We start from the raw sequence: 17,857 nt of genomic DNA on the forward strand, positions 1-17,857 counted from the left end.
AGTCAGCATAAGGCTAATTCTTGGCCTGTGCTTATCCACAGCCTGAGAATCAGCCCCGTCTGGCATTAGCCTTAAGTACTGTTTAGAAAATTACCTTGTCTTCTGAAGCAGACAGGTGTAAATACTAGCAATCATGGGAGGAGGGAGAATACATACACAGTCCATATTGTTTAGATATTGTACATTTTGCACAGCCTCAGTTTTTTATCTGTATCCACAAACAGACGAACATTCTGCAGCTGTATATTACACGGAAGTTCATAATTCTCATACTATAATGATACTGTGCTCTACTGCTTGTTTTTATTTATCCTTTGTATTGATTAAATAGCAGTAGAAACACATGAATATATAATTATTTTCCTTATGTATGTGTCATTACATTGCAAGCATTATCTGTCTTATATAAGAATCCACTTTTATATACTTTCTTCTCAAATATCTTTATTGTTTCTTTCAAATCCCCCTTGCAGTGAGATCATACCTTAAAGGAGAAAGAAAGGTAAAAACTAAGTAAGCTTTATCAGAAAGGTGAAATACAGCCATAAGCACTCACAGAAATGCTGCACTGACTTCTCTGTGAAAAGATTTCTTGTGTCTATAATTCATGTGCCACAGACACGTAGCTCTCTGCTGTCTCCCCTCTCCTGCTCCCCCCCCCCTCAAGAATGCTAAGAACTCACTCCCCCCCCCTTAGGAATGTGGATCTGAGCCAATCAGCAGGAAGCTGACTCATAGTCTTACTAACTGAGCATGTTTACTTGGTCTGGGTGTCTGTGCAGGAGTGAGGCATTATGGGAACTTTCTTTACACAGCTCAGCGTTTTTTCTTCCTGTTTGGCTTCTGATCTGAACAAGTGAAATATGGGGAGACTTAAGGGCACTATTGAGACAACTGAAGGTATGCCTGCAGCTTGAGATTAACTCTTTACTAGCCTTTCCTTCTCTTTTAAGCACAATTATGGTTTGTAAGAAGGTACAGCACAAACCTAGTTTTAATTTCCTTTAACTATGCAAAATCCAGACTGAATGTTTCTGTATTAAACCTAAGCCAACCTCACAAATGAGCGCTCTTACTTTTGAATATGACCCTTGTCAAGTTTGGGAAAAAGTCTAATAATAACTATTCTTATTTCTGCACATTAACCAAGTGTTTAACAAGTGCAGTCTGTAATGTTATGGAACACAGAAAACACTTTTTTTCATAATTCAGTGTGACATTACTGCGTTAGACAAACCATTAGGGCTCATATACAAACACAGATGCTAAAAAAGCACATGTACAGTTGTCTACAGCTCCAATCAGCTGTTCATTTTCATCAGACTACTATTTATTTGAACGCAAAGCTCTTATTGGGCCCGAGGCATCTGTGTTAAATAATAAACCTTAATAAAGCTGGCCATTTATAATAAGGTGGGTAAAATGGGGCTGATCGGATCATTTGGCCCTAGGGTACAATGACAGGGATACAGGTCATCGGGGTGATTTTCAGACAGATATAAGTCGGATAGGCTTGTCAGAGGGCCTCATAAATCGGCAGCTTGAATTTGCCTGTGTATCGCCACCTTTAGATAATATTGTGGTTTTTTTTTGTTTTTAATTGCTTCTAAGTGTGTATTTCCCATTACAGGTGTAAGGCTGCTACTGTACTGATCTGCAAGCATTGTCTGTTGTCAGGAATGATAACAAGGGTCAATGAAGATGCTTGCAGGTCTGAGCATATATTGAATCTTGTGAGAGAAACCCACAATTATAACATCATATTAACAAATGGTGTGACTGCCCAGGGCCATGTATAAAATATAACTGGACTGTGACATGTTTTTGGGGTCAGGCTCCTAAATGAGTGCCCTTGGATTGCTTGGAACCAATGGGGTTAAGGGGAGGGGTGGTTGGATTTGGGTCTTTATACCACTTAAATGTTGTTTGTTCAGATATTATGTTGTTCACTTGAAAAAGGGCTTTGCCCAAAACATGTAGTGGAACATGCTAATAAACACTAATTTGCAGCAAACTCCTGCAGTGTCAGGTGTCCTCCATTATTCTATATGATGTCTACGTTTAATTAGTGCTACAACAGGAGCACAGGAGTGATAGCCAGTCTGAAGGAGTTAGCTGAACTGGAATACTGGAACTGGAAGGATAAAAGAGAGGAGATCTCTATCTAGATGTAGTGCTGCATCCTTCAGCAGATATATTACTGGGGAAATTGTGGAGATGCCATATGAAGAATTACAGCCAATTTGTATTTTCCCTGCCAGGGGTAAGGTCAAGTCTGTGGTTGAGTCTCATCATAATCATTGGGGAAGATAACTCTTTTGTGCCTGTTGTGGACACACAAAGTGAATCTGCAAGGAAACCAGCAATGTCAGACAGGACCCTTTCCCGTTAATGATACCATAACATATCCTTTGCCTGGGGCTGTCCCCCCACCCCCACCCCCATCCTGCACTCCTCCTCCCCAAGCACCTTTCCTAGCAAGATAAATGTATTATAAGATATAATGTAGGTCCTACTGTTAAATACAGTAGAATTTTGATTTTACACTTCTCAGGGGGCCAAAGTAAATGTGATGTGAATTGCAGGGAAGTGTAAATTCAGAGAAAAGATAAATGAGTTTTGTGCTCTTGAGAGTAAAAAAAAAAAAAAGATATAAAACCAAGAAAATGTAAAATTGAGGTCTGAGTGTATTGGATAATAAGAAGTCACCTTGGAGTTACGTAACATATATAAGGTCACATTCATTATTCATGGCTTTAATATACTTATGTACATTTTTATGGAACACAACGATGATTTTGCAGTTAGAATATCCCCTAAATTCACAGTGTAAAATACAAGTGTATTGCTGCAATACTGACTAGTGGAAATGTAATCATTCTGTATAATCAGGGGGTGACATTTTCAGTACCATATAGGATATAAGTCAAATTAGGAACATATAAATACTAGCCTAGCATTTACTACAGAATGGTTAAATATGATAGCATGTATTCTGTTAAGGCAAGTAATGCTGTTCCGATATTTATTAACAGCTCTGAAGTGCCAAAGAACCCTTACTGACAGGTCTGAATAGGAAAAGAGCACTGCGGAGCATGTGAGAAGGCAAGATGTATTTGGAAACATTAAGCTGGCAGGCGACAGTGTAAAGAGAGCGCGCAGAGCAGCCCACGCACAGATGTCTGCCATGCATGCCTATAGCCGCCTATTCACATGGAATCTTCACATGCCATATCGTTATCTAGCTTTCCACATTTGTGCGAAATACTAAACACAATCAATATCACAAAGACCACAACACAATAGGAAGGGAGCAATGTCGTCATGGTTTGCTGCCATAGCAACCTGAAGGGAAAGAATATGGGCCTTCCCTTTACACTGTGTTCAGGATTAATAATAAAGCCCTGTTTCATGGAGAAGAAATGGCACGGGCTCATCTCCTGCTGCTGTGCTCCAACTCTCCTGGGAATTGGCCATTATAGTAGTTGGTAGGCTCTGTCACCTCTTGTGCAACATCTCATATTTTATAGGAATATCAAAGCTAGCAATCATCTGGCTAACGTAAAGTAGGAACACCCAGAAGCCATGCTGGCCGAGGATTCTGGGAGATACAAAACCCTAATATGGACAGCCTCAGATTCTCTGTGGGTATGGTACTAAGTGGCAAAGTCCACCCCCCTTTGATCCCCTGTGTAACTATGCATTGCATAAAGCTGGCGCACATTTTCATTAATTCACCAGTTTTATGTCCCTCAAACCTCGTACTCACAGATTATTGCCCTAACACATCTGCCCTCACTAGGGTTGCCATCCAGACAGTAAAACACCTGCCGAGGTCAGGGCCAAAATTACAAATTTACTTCACCTTGAAGTTCAGCCCCCTAGACTATTACCTTAAGCCCCCAATCTGTCCAGAACCCACCCCAAACTTACCCTTCCCCAGTCCTCCTAACGACATTAGTGATGTCATAGTTTGCCCCCTTTTGTCATCATCCACCCCTCCTGTGTCACAAAAAGCCCCTTTTGTGTCTGCCCCCCAGTTGGCCAGTAAATTTATTGTAAAAAAGTGAAACCCTACCCTCTACCCAGCCATATATGAGCAAAAAATATACATGATCACTGCGGCACCCTTAAAGAGGAGGGGCCTAGTATACAGGTGCCTTGCAAGCAGTGACACATTGGGTAGGAGCCTAAGAAGACACTAAGCTATAAATACAACTAGGGTTATCGCTTTCTGAAAATGACCATACCAGCTGGACTGTGGTGGGTGGGAGGTGACACAAGGGGACGGGGTGGTGACAAAGGTGCAGGGCGATGACATAATGGGCAGCCATAAAGAGGATTCTGCAAGGAAAAATGAAGATAATGGGTAAGAAATGTATGATTGGGTGGATTGGGCTGTGTTGTGTTGGTCCAGGGTTGGGAAGAAATGTACTACAAATTTACCGCCAAGTACATTGCTTGTAAATTTGTAACACTAGCCCTGGCCTTGGCAGGTGTTTTACACACTAGGCTGATAAAATACCACCCGGGGTGCAACTTTAAATACCATAAATGGAGAGCTATAATTCAACTGTATAATACTGTTGAAAAGACATCTGTAGATAACATAGGTCATCTATGGCAGGTCATCTATAACAAAGGTCATCTATGGCAGGACTTTAGTTGCCCACAGGCAGTCAATATTGACAAAAAACAGAAAACAGTACTGTTTGAGGGTTCATAAATGACTTGCTTTCCCTTCAGGTTTTGCTAAGATGACTGTAGCAATGAGCATGGGTTTCGAACGTTTCCCAACCAACCTCCTAGATGCTGCTTCTCCCTGGTGTCGGCTCCAGCAGGTCTACCTTGCTGCACCTGGGGGAGCGTATTCCCTGGCGGTCTCAAGGTGGATTCTAATTTATGGAATTTGTGAATTCGGTCTCTGACCAAAACCGTGTTGGGCTGCTTATCGTGCCCCAGGACTTGTCTGTCATAGTACCAGCCAGGGTCTTTCTTTTGCACGACATTGGCGATCTCGGCTACGAGATCAGAATCTAGCATATCTGTGGGGTTGTATTTATGGACATGTACAACATCTTCCCTCTCGCCTAGCAGTTTGGAAACAAGGGAATAGAAATCACCTGTATAGAAAAGAGATAAGATAAAGAAGTGAAATATTAACAAAGGCTTTAACACAATGGCGCCAATCATGCAACAGATACCGATGTTCTAAATAAAAATAACATTGTAATTTTGTTGGATCAGTGCATTCTGTTGTTCTCTATTAATTTACATCAAATTAAATAAAAAAAAACTAAATGCAAACTCGTTTTATTAGCTTTATACCCCCCTTTTTTTCCATCGATCTGACTAAAGCACAGGATAATTCTGATTGCAATCAGCCCATGGGTCCTTAAAAAGAACGGAATTTGAATAAGCATCCAACAAAATATACAGATATAACCTTTTGTGTAAATAAACCCTAAAAACTTAACCGCAGAATCATTAAGTAAAAGGAGAAGAACAATTCTTAAAAGGGATTTTGACATCCAGTTTGATGTTGCTCTGATTTCCTGTCCAACAATATGAGGCCTTGTTATCTGTACAGAACGGCAGCGGTGCAGTAATGGAACATAGGGAGTTTTGATGCGATCCCGCTGAAAGCAGCCTGTCACTTCTAATGGCACCTTACACATGGTATGGCCACCTTTTTATTGTTCCAATATTTAGAGCACAAACTATCAGAATAGCTTCACTTCATCTGTTAATGCATCATGCATGCTGGCCTACATGGTGCAAATCATGCATGCTGGCCTACATGGTGCAAGCTGGCTGACATGGTGCACTGACAGATGAAATTGTCAAACTTGCCCAAGTCCCAAACCAACCGCCGTCCAGTACATGAATATCAGTCAGAGAAGAGGCCCCCATACACACTCAACCATATGGAATAATCTTATCTGTGTTATATTGTGGAAAGTGCCCTGGCTGAAGCACATAAAGCTTGAACAGAGTCAGAACAATGGGTAATTTCCCTTGTTGCGGGCGACTAAACTCCCTGATATGACATCCCACCGGCGAAAATGTAAATCGTCAGTGGGATGGCATACACGGCGGCACGATTTGTGGAAATCGCCGAAGTTGCCTCCAGAGGCAGCTTCGGCGATCGCATCGCCGCATATGCCATCCCACCAGCGATTTACATTTTTGCCAGTGGGATGTCATATCGGGGAGAATAGTCGCCCGCAACAAGGGAGATTTGTCGCGGGTGACTAATCTCCCAGTGTACCAGAGCCCTTAGGAAAACAGTGCTCTCAGACACATTGGAAGCCATGTACTTACTGACTGCCATAGGCAGGTTGCTCCCTGGCACCTTATGCCCACTGGGTGCCCAGTATTCTGGAGTTTGAGAAATGCACCTAAGGGGCACAACTTAAGGGGTAGGGTGCACAGTGCAAAAACTATGTTAATTTGTGCCAGCTTTTTGCACCTTGTTCCTTGCTCCATAGTAATAGAGCCCTTGCGTGTCAGTCAAGGAGCTTGCCATTAGAAGCAGTGACAGGTGGACCATGGTTTTTCAGGTGCTGCTGTTCTCCAAAGTCAAGCAATGGTCATAAAACCCAGTGTGCCATTTGTCTAAATCATCTCCCACAATGTGCATTTGCTATTAGTCTACCAAGCGAACAACACTGACAGCTAATTGCTGATTAGTTCGTTTTGATTCAATGCAAAACTGCACTTGTTCTTTGGGAAATTCCACTCACACAGCAATAAAAATCAGGAATAGGAACCATTTTGTCCACATGAAATTTTTAAGACAAAGTAAGGTGGTGAGCATTGATGTCTAAGCAAAATAAACGTAGGGAGACATTTCCAGTATGTGGTATTTACTCTAGTGTAATGCAATACTCTCTTTGCGTCATACAAAGCAAAGGTTACCTTGCTCGGCCAAGAAATCAGAATGGTATACTCTACATTTGGCAAGTGTAATTAAACAAAAGTCTAAACTTTGATTACAGTCTGTAAACAGAAATCAACCCTAATTTCTGAAAACAATAACAAGAGGATGTACTAAGACAAAGCCTTTTTTAGGCAATGTCATTTAATGTATTCACCCTTTGCCTTGTATACTGGAATAACACCAGCAGAACAGGCCATACAGACACAGGTATACAGCAGGCACTTGAAACACATTTAAGCCCACAGATCTCTACAGGCTATGCAGTGCAATGGAAAAAGATGTAATCTCTGAGATTTAAGAGCTTGGTTGTTCCAGCTTTCCTTAATATTAGCCACAGGGAATTGTTCCATCGGCTCGTTGATGCGGTCCCCGAACCGACTGTGCCTATACCCATTGTTCTAATTCAATCGTTTGGCCCCAGGGCCAAACAAGTGTATCTTTACGTGTATGGCCACCTTTAATCAGACATCCAGACCGTTTGGCCAATTTCAGCCATACTGACTTTACAGCTTAGCATTTATATATAAGGGACTCATTTATACAGTATAGTGATTTTCTAAATATGCTGGGACTCCAGGAGATTAGGTGACTTGTCCAGGGTCACAGGGAATTGTACCAGCCCGAGGCAACCACAATAATAAGCAATAAAGATCTGTGCCTCCAAAGGTGCCTCCAGTAGCTCCCTACATCTTCAAGCAATTATGTTTGTTTATTGAAATACTTTACAAATAAGCCAGAGACAATAGAAATTATAGTTCACTACGCCAAAAACTCTATTAGCTAATTTAAAAGAGATAGCCCTTGTGTAGATATTAGTGGTAAAGATAAAAACCTAAATCTGTAACACTGATATCTACACATTAAATACCTTTCTTCTCCAGTGTTTTATATGCAATCAGCACGACCCCTACTGGCACACACCCCAACGTAAAAACAACTGCATAGCTTGCACCTCATCATGGGAGTTGGAAGTACTTAATGTTTTAACGTTGCCCTACTAATGCTTCTTCATGCAGCTGTGGATGAACCTACTTATAGGATGACCGCCAACAAACCAAATGACCTTAATGGACTGTGTCATGTTTGCAAACAATCTTTTACTTCCCAATTATTTCAACCAGCCTTCTGCATTCACAGACCTAGGAGACAAGTCCCTCAGGCAGCATCATCTCAGCTCTGGAAATAATTACTACAGTTATTAAGCCAATTTCATAAGTAAATTATAATTAAGAAAAATGCTCACATCTCCATCTGCACTGCTTCAGGAAAGCACAGAGGGAAAAATGTGCCACTCTCTGTCACCAGGGCTAGCTACAGCAATTACATATACCTAAAAGCAAACCAATGATTGTCTATAGTAAAAATACAGTAAATATTTCAAACAGTCCACTGATAAAAGTAAATTGTATACACCCTACAATATAGTATACAAGGGGATGCTATAACAAAAGACATGAGGCATCAAGACCAAATGAATTTTCTTTTCCTCCTTTAATAGGCTAGCAGTCATGTTCAATTCCACTCTGAACATTAATGCTGCTCTAGATTGCTAAAAAATAAACAGACTTGGCATTATAGAACTGAAACGTTTCACATACTAGGAAACGAACAAAACCCTCCAACCGACTCAGTATTATAGCAATAAACATTATATGGACAGTTAAGGGGCCATAAAGAAGATTTTCAATTATTTTAACGAAAATATCAAGGGCTTATAGTGCCAGATTCCAACTGGAACTCAGCAACCCACACATTTTGGAAATAACAGAGAACCTCGGCCTGAGTAGCTGCCACCTGATTAGAAGTTTAAGACTTGTGCCCAGTGTCGGACTGGGGTGTCCAGAGCCCCCCAGGGCTGTCAACTCAAGGTCCCCCCTTCCCAGTCACAAACTCTGCTGCTCTTGTAAATCTCACCACCAGCCTATACCTCCCCTTGTGTGCCATGTTCCCTTTACTTGCTCCCACAATCAGGGGTGAGGGGAGCACCCAAATTTCCTAGAGCAAGGAGAGAGCCTGGGTCAATGGAGCCCACCAGGTTTTCACCCAGTGTTCTGCCGAACCAGTTCAGACAATAAAATACAGCTGCTGAAAATTATTTTAGAAATTCTATTAGATCCAGTAATCCTACATGGATTATCTTTGAATTCTGTCTGGAAATTTAAAATCCCTGGTGGCAGGCGGCAGCTCGATTTTATAGGGAAGGTTTAATAATTATTAATTAAAAAAAAAAAGCCCTGAAATTGCCAACCAACTCTGTATGGGCAAAATGCAGACATGAGGCATGATACACTCTTGTCACTAAAGGGTGACAACACTTTCTGATGGATAATATGATTAAATAATGTTATGGCAATTTAAGTTTAAATAATCAGTTTTGTTTGTTCTCAGACAATGGTGAAAGGCCAAGTGTATTGCTGAAACAGAATCTGCTTGTATAACTTTAATCAGTGGAACACTACGGCTGCTGATAAATGAGTTCTGCTTCCTTAGGAATTTGGTGTCCATGTTTCAGACTGCCTGCAGACAATTACTCTGTACAGTACTGTAAATAGATTGACTTCCCTTTGCCAATTTGCAATTAGTTATAAACTGGTGAGCTGCAAAAGCCATCTTACCTGCTCAGTGTTGTATTGTAAAGCAACATATTTCTTGTACAAGTATAATATGTATTATATGAAAACTCATTATTCAAAAAGCTTGAAAATACAGGAAAGCCATTTCCCATATGGTCAATTTGAACAAAAAGTATTTTTTTTTATACTGGATGGTTACTAACTTGGCATTAATCCATATAGAATCTAAAATAAACCCCCAATAGTTGGGTTTTCTTTCTTTACATGTCTTTTAGTAGATATGAAGAATAGTGCTCCAAATTTCAAACTACTTTGGAGAACCATGTCTTAATTTTTCAAGATAAGCATTCTGGACCAATACCTAAAATACAAAGTAATGTGCTCCAAGACATAAGGCGCTGTAACCCTTCCTTTTGTGCCACAGCACCAAACATTCAGCTTCTTGTGCTCAGCTTACTAGGAAACCTAGAGGCAATGATTTGGTTACTAGGTTATTTACTACAGTGGTTCTCAAAGTGTGTCAAATCATGGTATGAGTAAAGGTCCTCAAAACCCTCATTTCACTATCAATACATAGAAGCAAGATGGGTGGCCAGAAAACAGTGCCCATAAAGCTGGCCACCAACTTTGGGATATGGGACAGAGTTTTGATCCCTGCCAATCCAACTCAAGGATTAGGGTAAGGGTTGGCATGACCTCTATATTTTCTATTAATTAATTAATCTCTTCCATAACGTATCAGAACTAAATGAAAATCAAGGATATTATGGCACTAAACACCATAAATGTTTTATAGCTTTTCATTCTCATGCAGATAAATAATAAGATCTCAACACTTTTCATTTTTAAAATAGCTAAACATTTAGATGTGGCATTAACATAAATGATATATATCTATGGTGACAATCAGCAGAAGGTTTCAAACATCCTTTACTTAGAAAAGGTTAAAAAATGCAACAGGCTGCTATCACCATAGAAACATCATGTCTGAAGTATGTGCCCAAAAGCTTTTGGTCTTGCTATTTAATATAAAGTATTATCACTCTGATAAATGAAGGCCCTTGACCTTTGAAGGGTTAATTAAATTCTATTTCATTTTCACTTATAGTGAGAGGCCACACCTTTAGGAAAAGATTCTTGTGCTTCAGACAAACTATAGGGAGTGCAAGGTAGTGCTTTTTGAAGTTACACTTGCATGGTTGAACTGTAGGTGGATTTTTATGATCAATATAATAAACTGCATGCGGATTTTTGTTGGCTTTCATTTTAATGCAGAATAAGAGTTACAATAAAATATTTATATAGAAGGAAGCTCAGTATCTCCAATTGCAATATTAAGGTTTATTTTGTCCAAGAAAATACGTAATTAGTTGAACTGTGAGTTTTTCACACATTTATACAATCAAGTAAAAATATAAGACCCATCACCTCATATTTGTCCCCCAATCAATGCTATTCTCAGAATTACAATCAGAGACTACATAATCACAGATAACAGTATGCCCATCACCCTATAATCAATTTTCCACACCCAATAACAATTAAACATTAGAATCAGCACAATAAATTAAACTGACATTTAATAATTATATTTTTAATAAAAAGAAAAAATAAATCATATTCTTTAATGTGCCCTCTTGGTTGTATTGTTTGTCATGGGTATATCCACAATTGTTATAGGGATCATTTACAACCACAGTTGTGTTCCAGCATTTCTCCCCGCATTGAGCTGTGCATTGAAGCCCCACCCATTAAAGGTCCTTGCATTAAAATGTGCACTTCCACATAGTTCTGCCTCCCTACTTTCCTACTGACACAGGGGAACCCTAGAGCCACTATCAGGCAGTAGCTGCAGGGCTCCCTTTAGGTGCATGCCGCACTGGAAATGACGCTAGGTGAACTTCGGTGCAATTTTGGTGAAATGCAAGCACCGTTGCATTCATTTTGATGAATGGGTGCAACTGCCTCAAGCTCAGTGCCCCTTGTGACTGCAATGACACTGGAATTCTTGGGAAAAAAATGCTGCATTGTGTGTAAAAAAAAAACATGCTAATTGCACCTGAAATTATACTGTGCTCAATGTACTTGTAGTCTTAATTAACCCTAATGTCTTCCTTAAGAAAAAATAATTACTTCTACTATATGGAACAGGTTACCCTAACTCAATGACCAGAAGTCAACCACAGTTGATTGTCAGCTTTTTCTAAAAGTGACTCTTCAAATTAAGTGATGGCAGCAATAGAAAGTGAGGAAATCCTGGATAAGCACTTTGAAGGGGTCAGCCATAATTTATTGTGGATCTTTTTCATAAAAGGGTGATATATGCACAAAACGTATATAATTTTTGAATTTATGTCTCCTGGATGTAGTCTCTTGTGTTTATATCAACTCATCCAATTCCCTTTGCAGTTATGTGGAAGGAAAGCCCCGTTCTTTAAATGACTGGGTCATCCCCTTCAACGGTATAGGGAGCATGTCCTCATCCATCACACTGCGCTATCCCCTAAGGTATTGAGACCTAGGGAGAGATTGCACATTAGGATGAAAGCTATCATAGCTTATTAATACATTTGCAAGTTTGCAAAATAAAGTCTACTTTATAGTTTAAATATAGTTTATATAATGTACATATACAGCCAGTAAAAAGAATTTGTAGATAATGCTGTATCAAATATGTCTTGTAGTAATCTAAAACCACCTGCTATACAAATTATAGATTTCCATCACCAATGTTTAGGAAACAAGTTGTTTGTATATTCAAGTGTATTTTAAAAAAAACAAAACAAAACATGGGAATATTAGCATAAGAGGGGTACCACTGGGGTACCATCGCTGTAACCATTTCTTTAAACCAGAGATAACTATTCCTGGCCATACGTGGTATGATTCACACGTTTGGCGACCTTGCAAAGCGAACGAATCCCAACCTGCACGGCCAGCTTAACTTGGAAAGAAATGGAAGGTTATTTCAACGACAGGAATAAGAGCCGTTCTAGCGAGGACCACATCAATAAGCTGGAGAAGTCCCCAATCAACACCTGGCCAATTCTCTGCCAGATATCAGTAGAGTAGGCCCGTTGGGGTCCCCATGCAGATAAGCTGCCAAATCAATCTGACTCATTTCGGCAGTTAAAATCTGCCTGTGTATGGCCTCCTTTAGTCATATCCTGCAACCAATGCTGTACCTCTTCAATATAATCTTGCTTATCACCACCAGAATAAACCTTGATTCTGCAATTATAAAGCTCCCATACAACTGATTTTATATATACAGGTATGGGACCCACTATCCAGAATGCTCGGAACCTTGGGCTTTCCGGATAAAGTAATTTGGCTCTCCCTAACTTCCCTAATCCACTAAAAAAATCATTTAAACATTAAATAAACTCAATAGGATTGTTTTACCAACAATAAGGATTAATTATATCTTAGCTGGGATCAAGTACAAGATTCTATTTTGGATACCGGGTTTCCAGATAACAGGTCAGATAACTGTGTGTGTGTGTTATATATATATATATTTCAATCCCAATAGTGTCTGCACTCCAGGGCTCAATATTCTGCGGGGTGCACAGCCAAAATTGTAGTATCTAACAAAATAAAGATTCGTGGCCGGCACACCCTTCAAAACTTTGATTTGTTGATTTGATTTTATTGAAAACATATTGTTTAAAATCGATGTTTCGGTCCTCATTAGGACCTTTCTCAAGGATGTATGTATGTATGTATATATATATATATATATATATATATATAGAAAATAATCATCTGTGGCCAGCACAACCTTCAATGTTTTATCAAAAAATTTTTTATTGTAGATAAGGACCTTTCACAAGGATCCTAATGAGGACCGAAACATTGGTTTTAACAATATATCTACAATAAAAAAAATTTTGATAAAACATTGAAGGGTGTGCTGGCCACAGATAATTATTTTCTATACATAAATTTTGGCTAGCACCCCGCGGAATATTGAGCCTTGGAGTGCGGACACCATTTGGATTGATTATATATATATATATATATATATATATATATATATATATATATATATATATATATATATGTAAAATATAAAGAGTGCCGCACACACAGGGACTTGATACAAAAGAAAAAAGGTTTTTATTGAAAAAAATCCAACATTTTGAGCACAACCAGTGCTCTTCCCTCAGGGACAAACCAACAGACCATATCCCAACATCATATTATGTATATGTATTTATGCAATTAAGTCATACATTATACAATGTGATTTACCAGCCTTTTATATACTACATATATAATATTTGAAAACCAATATAAATTTGCAAACATCCCAGCAATGGTAAACCACACCACCATATAAACTAAACACAATGCCCAACCAGGGCCACATTATAAAATCATACATAAACTTTAGACTTCAATAAATCAAAGTAAATAAAGTCTTGCAGAAAAAATGTCAAGTAGAAATTTTGTTGTTATTATTATTAATAAAACAAAACAAACAAAACAAAAATAAATGGATGCAACCCTCAGACGACATTGTACTGGAGATACCTCCATCAACATAGCAATGCCATTGACAATTACCACTGCCACAGTCGCTTCTTACCAAAATGTTGAATTAATTCAGCTAACATTTAACATAGCATAATAAAAGTACATTACCAACATCATCCAAACAACAAACAGGAATAAAATTCTTAGAAATTCAGTCTACAAAGGTGATTCCTGAGCCTGACTAAATAAATAGCCTATTCCAATGAAAATTATAATCAGAAGCAGTAGAACAGGGCTGTAAAGGTCAGACTATAGAGAGTGCCAAGTTTTGCCCAGAAAACGTAAGTAGCTGGCGTTACAATGTCAAACTAATACGGTAGAAGTAAGTACATTTTTTCCAGTAACCAGATATAAACAAGGACATTTCTGGTATTAGCATGATTAACACATACCCTGATCTAATACTTCTTCCTCCTCCCGTTTAGGCTGCTGAAGTGCTGTATTCTTCTCAGGCTCAGCTTCTTTAAGGGAAATAAAGTAAAATACAACCATCAAGATATCTATCTGCACACTTTGTAAATGGTCGCAGAATTTTGGGCAACACCTATATCAATCATAACATTGTCTTTCCATACTATTTATAATTTTGCCATAAAAGTATTAGCCCGATACTTTTATATTGCCTATCTGTTCCTCTATGAGGGGGCGGCCATATTTGTGCAGCAGTGGGCCGTTAGCATTAGAAGCAATAACTGACAAGCTGAGAAGGGACAACCAGGTTGACAAAACAGTCAGGTTGGAACTCCAAGTAACACTTACAGCAGCCCTATCAGTGAAAATGATCAATATAGCCTATAGGGAACGTTTTATGTACATTAATATTTTGAAGAGCAGTATCTCAGTATCACTTTGTGTAATTCACTTTAAAAATATATCCTGCTTTCACCACAAGTACGATTTATTATTTTTAGCCAGTTTTGTAAAATGAAATCTTCAAATATGAAAAAAAATTAATTTCCTCTTTGATGTTTCCCTGGTGCAGCAAACTTGATTAGTCTCTTTAAACTATAAGGTTTAATACATTAAGGGGTATATTTATTAACACTGGACACAAACATTACTGATGATGCTTCCCACTTACTGGTGATGCTTTCCATAGCAACCAGTCAGATCTGATTTTGTTTTCTAACTTGTAGGTGACCGTTCAAAGCTAATTGCTGATTGGTTGCTATGGGCAACATCACCGGTGAGGTTTGTCTCCAATGTTAATAAATACACTCGTTATTGTTGGCAAAGAGCATGCTCAGTATGGACTATGGCTGTTCATAAATGTACTAACTAGGTATCAAACATATCACTTTAGAAGAATCCACCAGTACATTTTAAAAGAAATGATAGAAAACAGAAGACAAGTGATAAGTCATTATTTGCAGTGTCTAATTTAAAAGCAACTGGTTTTATAAGGTTGAATTACACTTTTAAATGCAAGGAATAAGTGTCAAAATAATATACACAAGTAGATTATTTTTTTTTTTTTCAATTTACAATTTTTTAGTCGGTTTGTTTTTTTTATTTAATTAACCCTTTACTTAACCATGCTAAGAGATTACCTTCATGGTGGTGACCATGTCCCATCATCATCATCATGTCAGGGCTAACAGGAATCGGAACATTTGCAATCTCTGGGATGTTTTGAAATAGCTTTGGTTCCCCAGTCTGTACACAAGTCATGTAGGAACTAGCATGGGCAGCATCCATGTAATACATTATGTATAAATTACACATTTCATCTTTAGCTGTGCCCCTAAAGAAAGAAGAGAGCAAATCAACTGAGTACTTGTTGTCTATCCTATGATGAAAGTAACAATAACAATAAAACTGTAGGCTCACTATAGTTTTCTAGCTGCTTGGGTCAGTGACCCTCATTTGAAAGCTGCAAGGAATTAGAAAAAGATGGCAAATAATTGAAAAAACTATAACAAATGAATAAGGAAGACCAATTGAAAAGTTGCTCAAAACTACCACTTTAACAGACCTCATCAGCTGACTATGGTGTAAACAACAAAGCCAGAGTATGTCAGGCAGAGGATATGAGACCTAGCTCTTAAGGGTAAAGACACACGGAGCTACTAGTAGCAACTACTTGTCACGGTTACAGAAATAGACAATGCTGATCATTTACTGATAATTGTCTCTACTTGTGTTTCAGCAAAGGCAATTCTCTGTATTGTCTATGGCAGGGTACTTCCTGGGGTTTAGTAGCTGTGACAAGTAGCTGTTACTAAGTAGCTCCATGTGTCTTCGTCCTAAAGTAAAACTATACCCCCAAACAATATAGGTCACTATAAAAATTAAATATACAGCATATAACAGCTTTTCCGCTGCACAGATTAGTCGCCACGACTTTTTAAAAATTGGCGTGTGTCTTCACCCTAAAGGAGGTGTCTGTTGACAATGCTGCTCTTACAGTCATTTAAGCTGGCCCCTAAAGATCCACTTTTATTGGCGAGATTGCCAAGGATCAGATCAAAACAATGGAGATACAGGTTATCAGGGCAAGGACCGCATCAATGAGCTGCAGTGGGCATTGCCCAACGAGATTTTTAAACCTGTCCAGTTGATTTCACCCAGATATCGGTCAGGCAGATAAGATATATGGGCAGATAAGCTGCTGACTTGGACTGACAGACGATTTGACAGATGAAAGTTGCCAAAGTATGGCCACCTTTACTGACTACCGGCTACATCTACCTTCTTGGTCCCCAAAGGTATTAATAAATAGGTATTAACCTGCTATCCATGGTATAACAGCATCACAGATTATGTAATTTTTTCTATCCATTCTTTCTAAATCCTTTTCAGTGTTATAGCTTATTACAAGGCACGTAAAAACAACATGAAATGAATCTCTAGTGACTGTGCTTTCCACTACAGTGCCCACTTTTGCATGAGCCCTCGCAATTAAGCACGTCTGAGTTATAAAAATAATTGCCACATAATATTCACATTACATTTTTCCTATTGTTAATAAACATTTCAAGGCACTTTTACAAGGTGCAATAATAACTTAAAATTAAATTGAATCATTCTGTTTTCTTTTTTTAATGGCACACTGCAAATTCACAGATGGAAAAAAAAACATAAAAGGAAACAATGTGGAATGGCAATTTTTGCTTTAGAAAAAAGAAATGTCAGTGCCATCTTTGCTGGTGATGTCTTGCTAGATTCACTTATTTACCATGGCAACAGTAACAGCACCAAGGGGAAAGAAATAGGACTGCTCCAAAAAGGGATTGCTTTATCCATGCACTGAAACCAGAGATCCCCCAAGAGACTACACAAGTCAGTCATCAACCTATGCGCCCCCCACTGCTGCTGTGAAAATCATTCTTGCTCCGTACTGTGTGGATCAAATGCCTGTCAGTGTAATTGCAGTCTCTGCAATGGCAGCTCGACTCACACATTCGGTTATTCCCAATCTATGCCCATATTCATAGGAGGCTAGCTTCTAGCTTCAAGCTCCGAAACTCCCTTTTTTTTTATACCATTGATTTCCTGCTACTTGCAAGAGGAGAACATAATGTTTGAGCACGTAATGGACTTAAGAGGGAAGAAACAGAACTGAAAAATAATTTTTCTGTAGCATTGATTTTGTTGGAAGTCAATAAAAAAAACAAATGCCCAATACAACTGAGAATAAAATGCTATGTGGCATTAACCTGGTGAATTTACGGGTGAATAAAAGAAAACAGCCACTGGAAGAATTACAAATGTATCACTTCCGAGAGTTCTAAAAAACAAAAGGACAGTTATTTTAAGGGGAACTAAGGGTAAAGGGGAAGTTCACCTTAAAATTAAC

At 38.7% G+C, this 17,857-nt stretch overlaps 1 protein-coding gene across 7 annotated transcripts in view; it reads right to left on the bottom strand.

Annotated features, from left to right (window-relative positions):
• Positions 1-17,857, bottom strand: part of pam (peptidylglycine alpha-amidating monooxygenase) — an 83,927-nt gene that overhangs the window by 13,646 nt on the left and 52,424 nt on the right. For 4 of the 7 annotated variants that reach the window (XM_012956879.3, XM_012956886.3, XM_012956882.3 and 1 more), the window contains 3 exon segments: positions 15,609-15,802; positions 14,451-14,519; positions 4,803-5,123 (listed from right to left, as the gene is read on the bottom strand). In XM_012956879.3, coding sequence (XP_012812333.1) covers positions 4,803-5,123; positions 14,451-14,519; positions 15,609-15,802 — 584 coding nt within the window. 7 annotated transcript variants of the gene reach the window in all.

This window comes from Xenopus tropicalis, chromosome 1, assembly GCF_000004195.4.
Source record: "Xenopus tropicalis strain Nigerian chromosome 1, UCB_Xtro_10.0, whole genome shotgun sequence".
In the NCBI taxonomy this organism is placed as follows: domain Eukaryota; kingdom Metazoa; phylum Chordata; class Amphibia; order Anura; family Pipidae; genus Xenopus; species Xenopus tropicalis.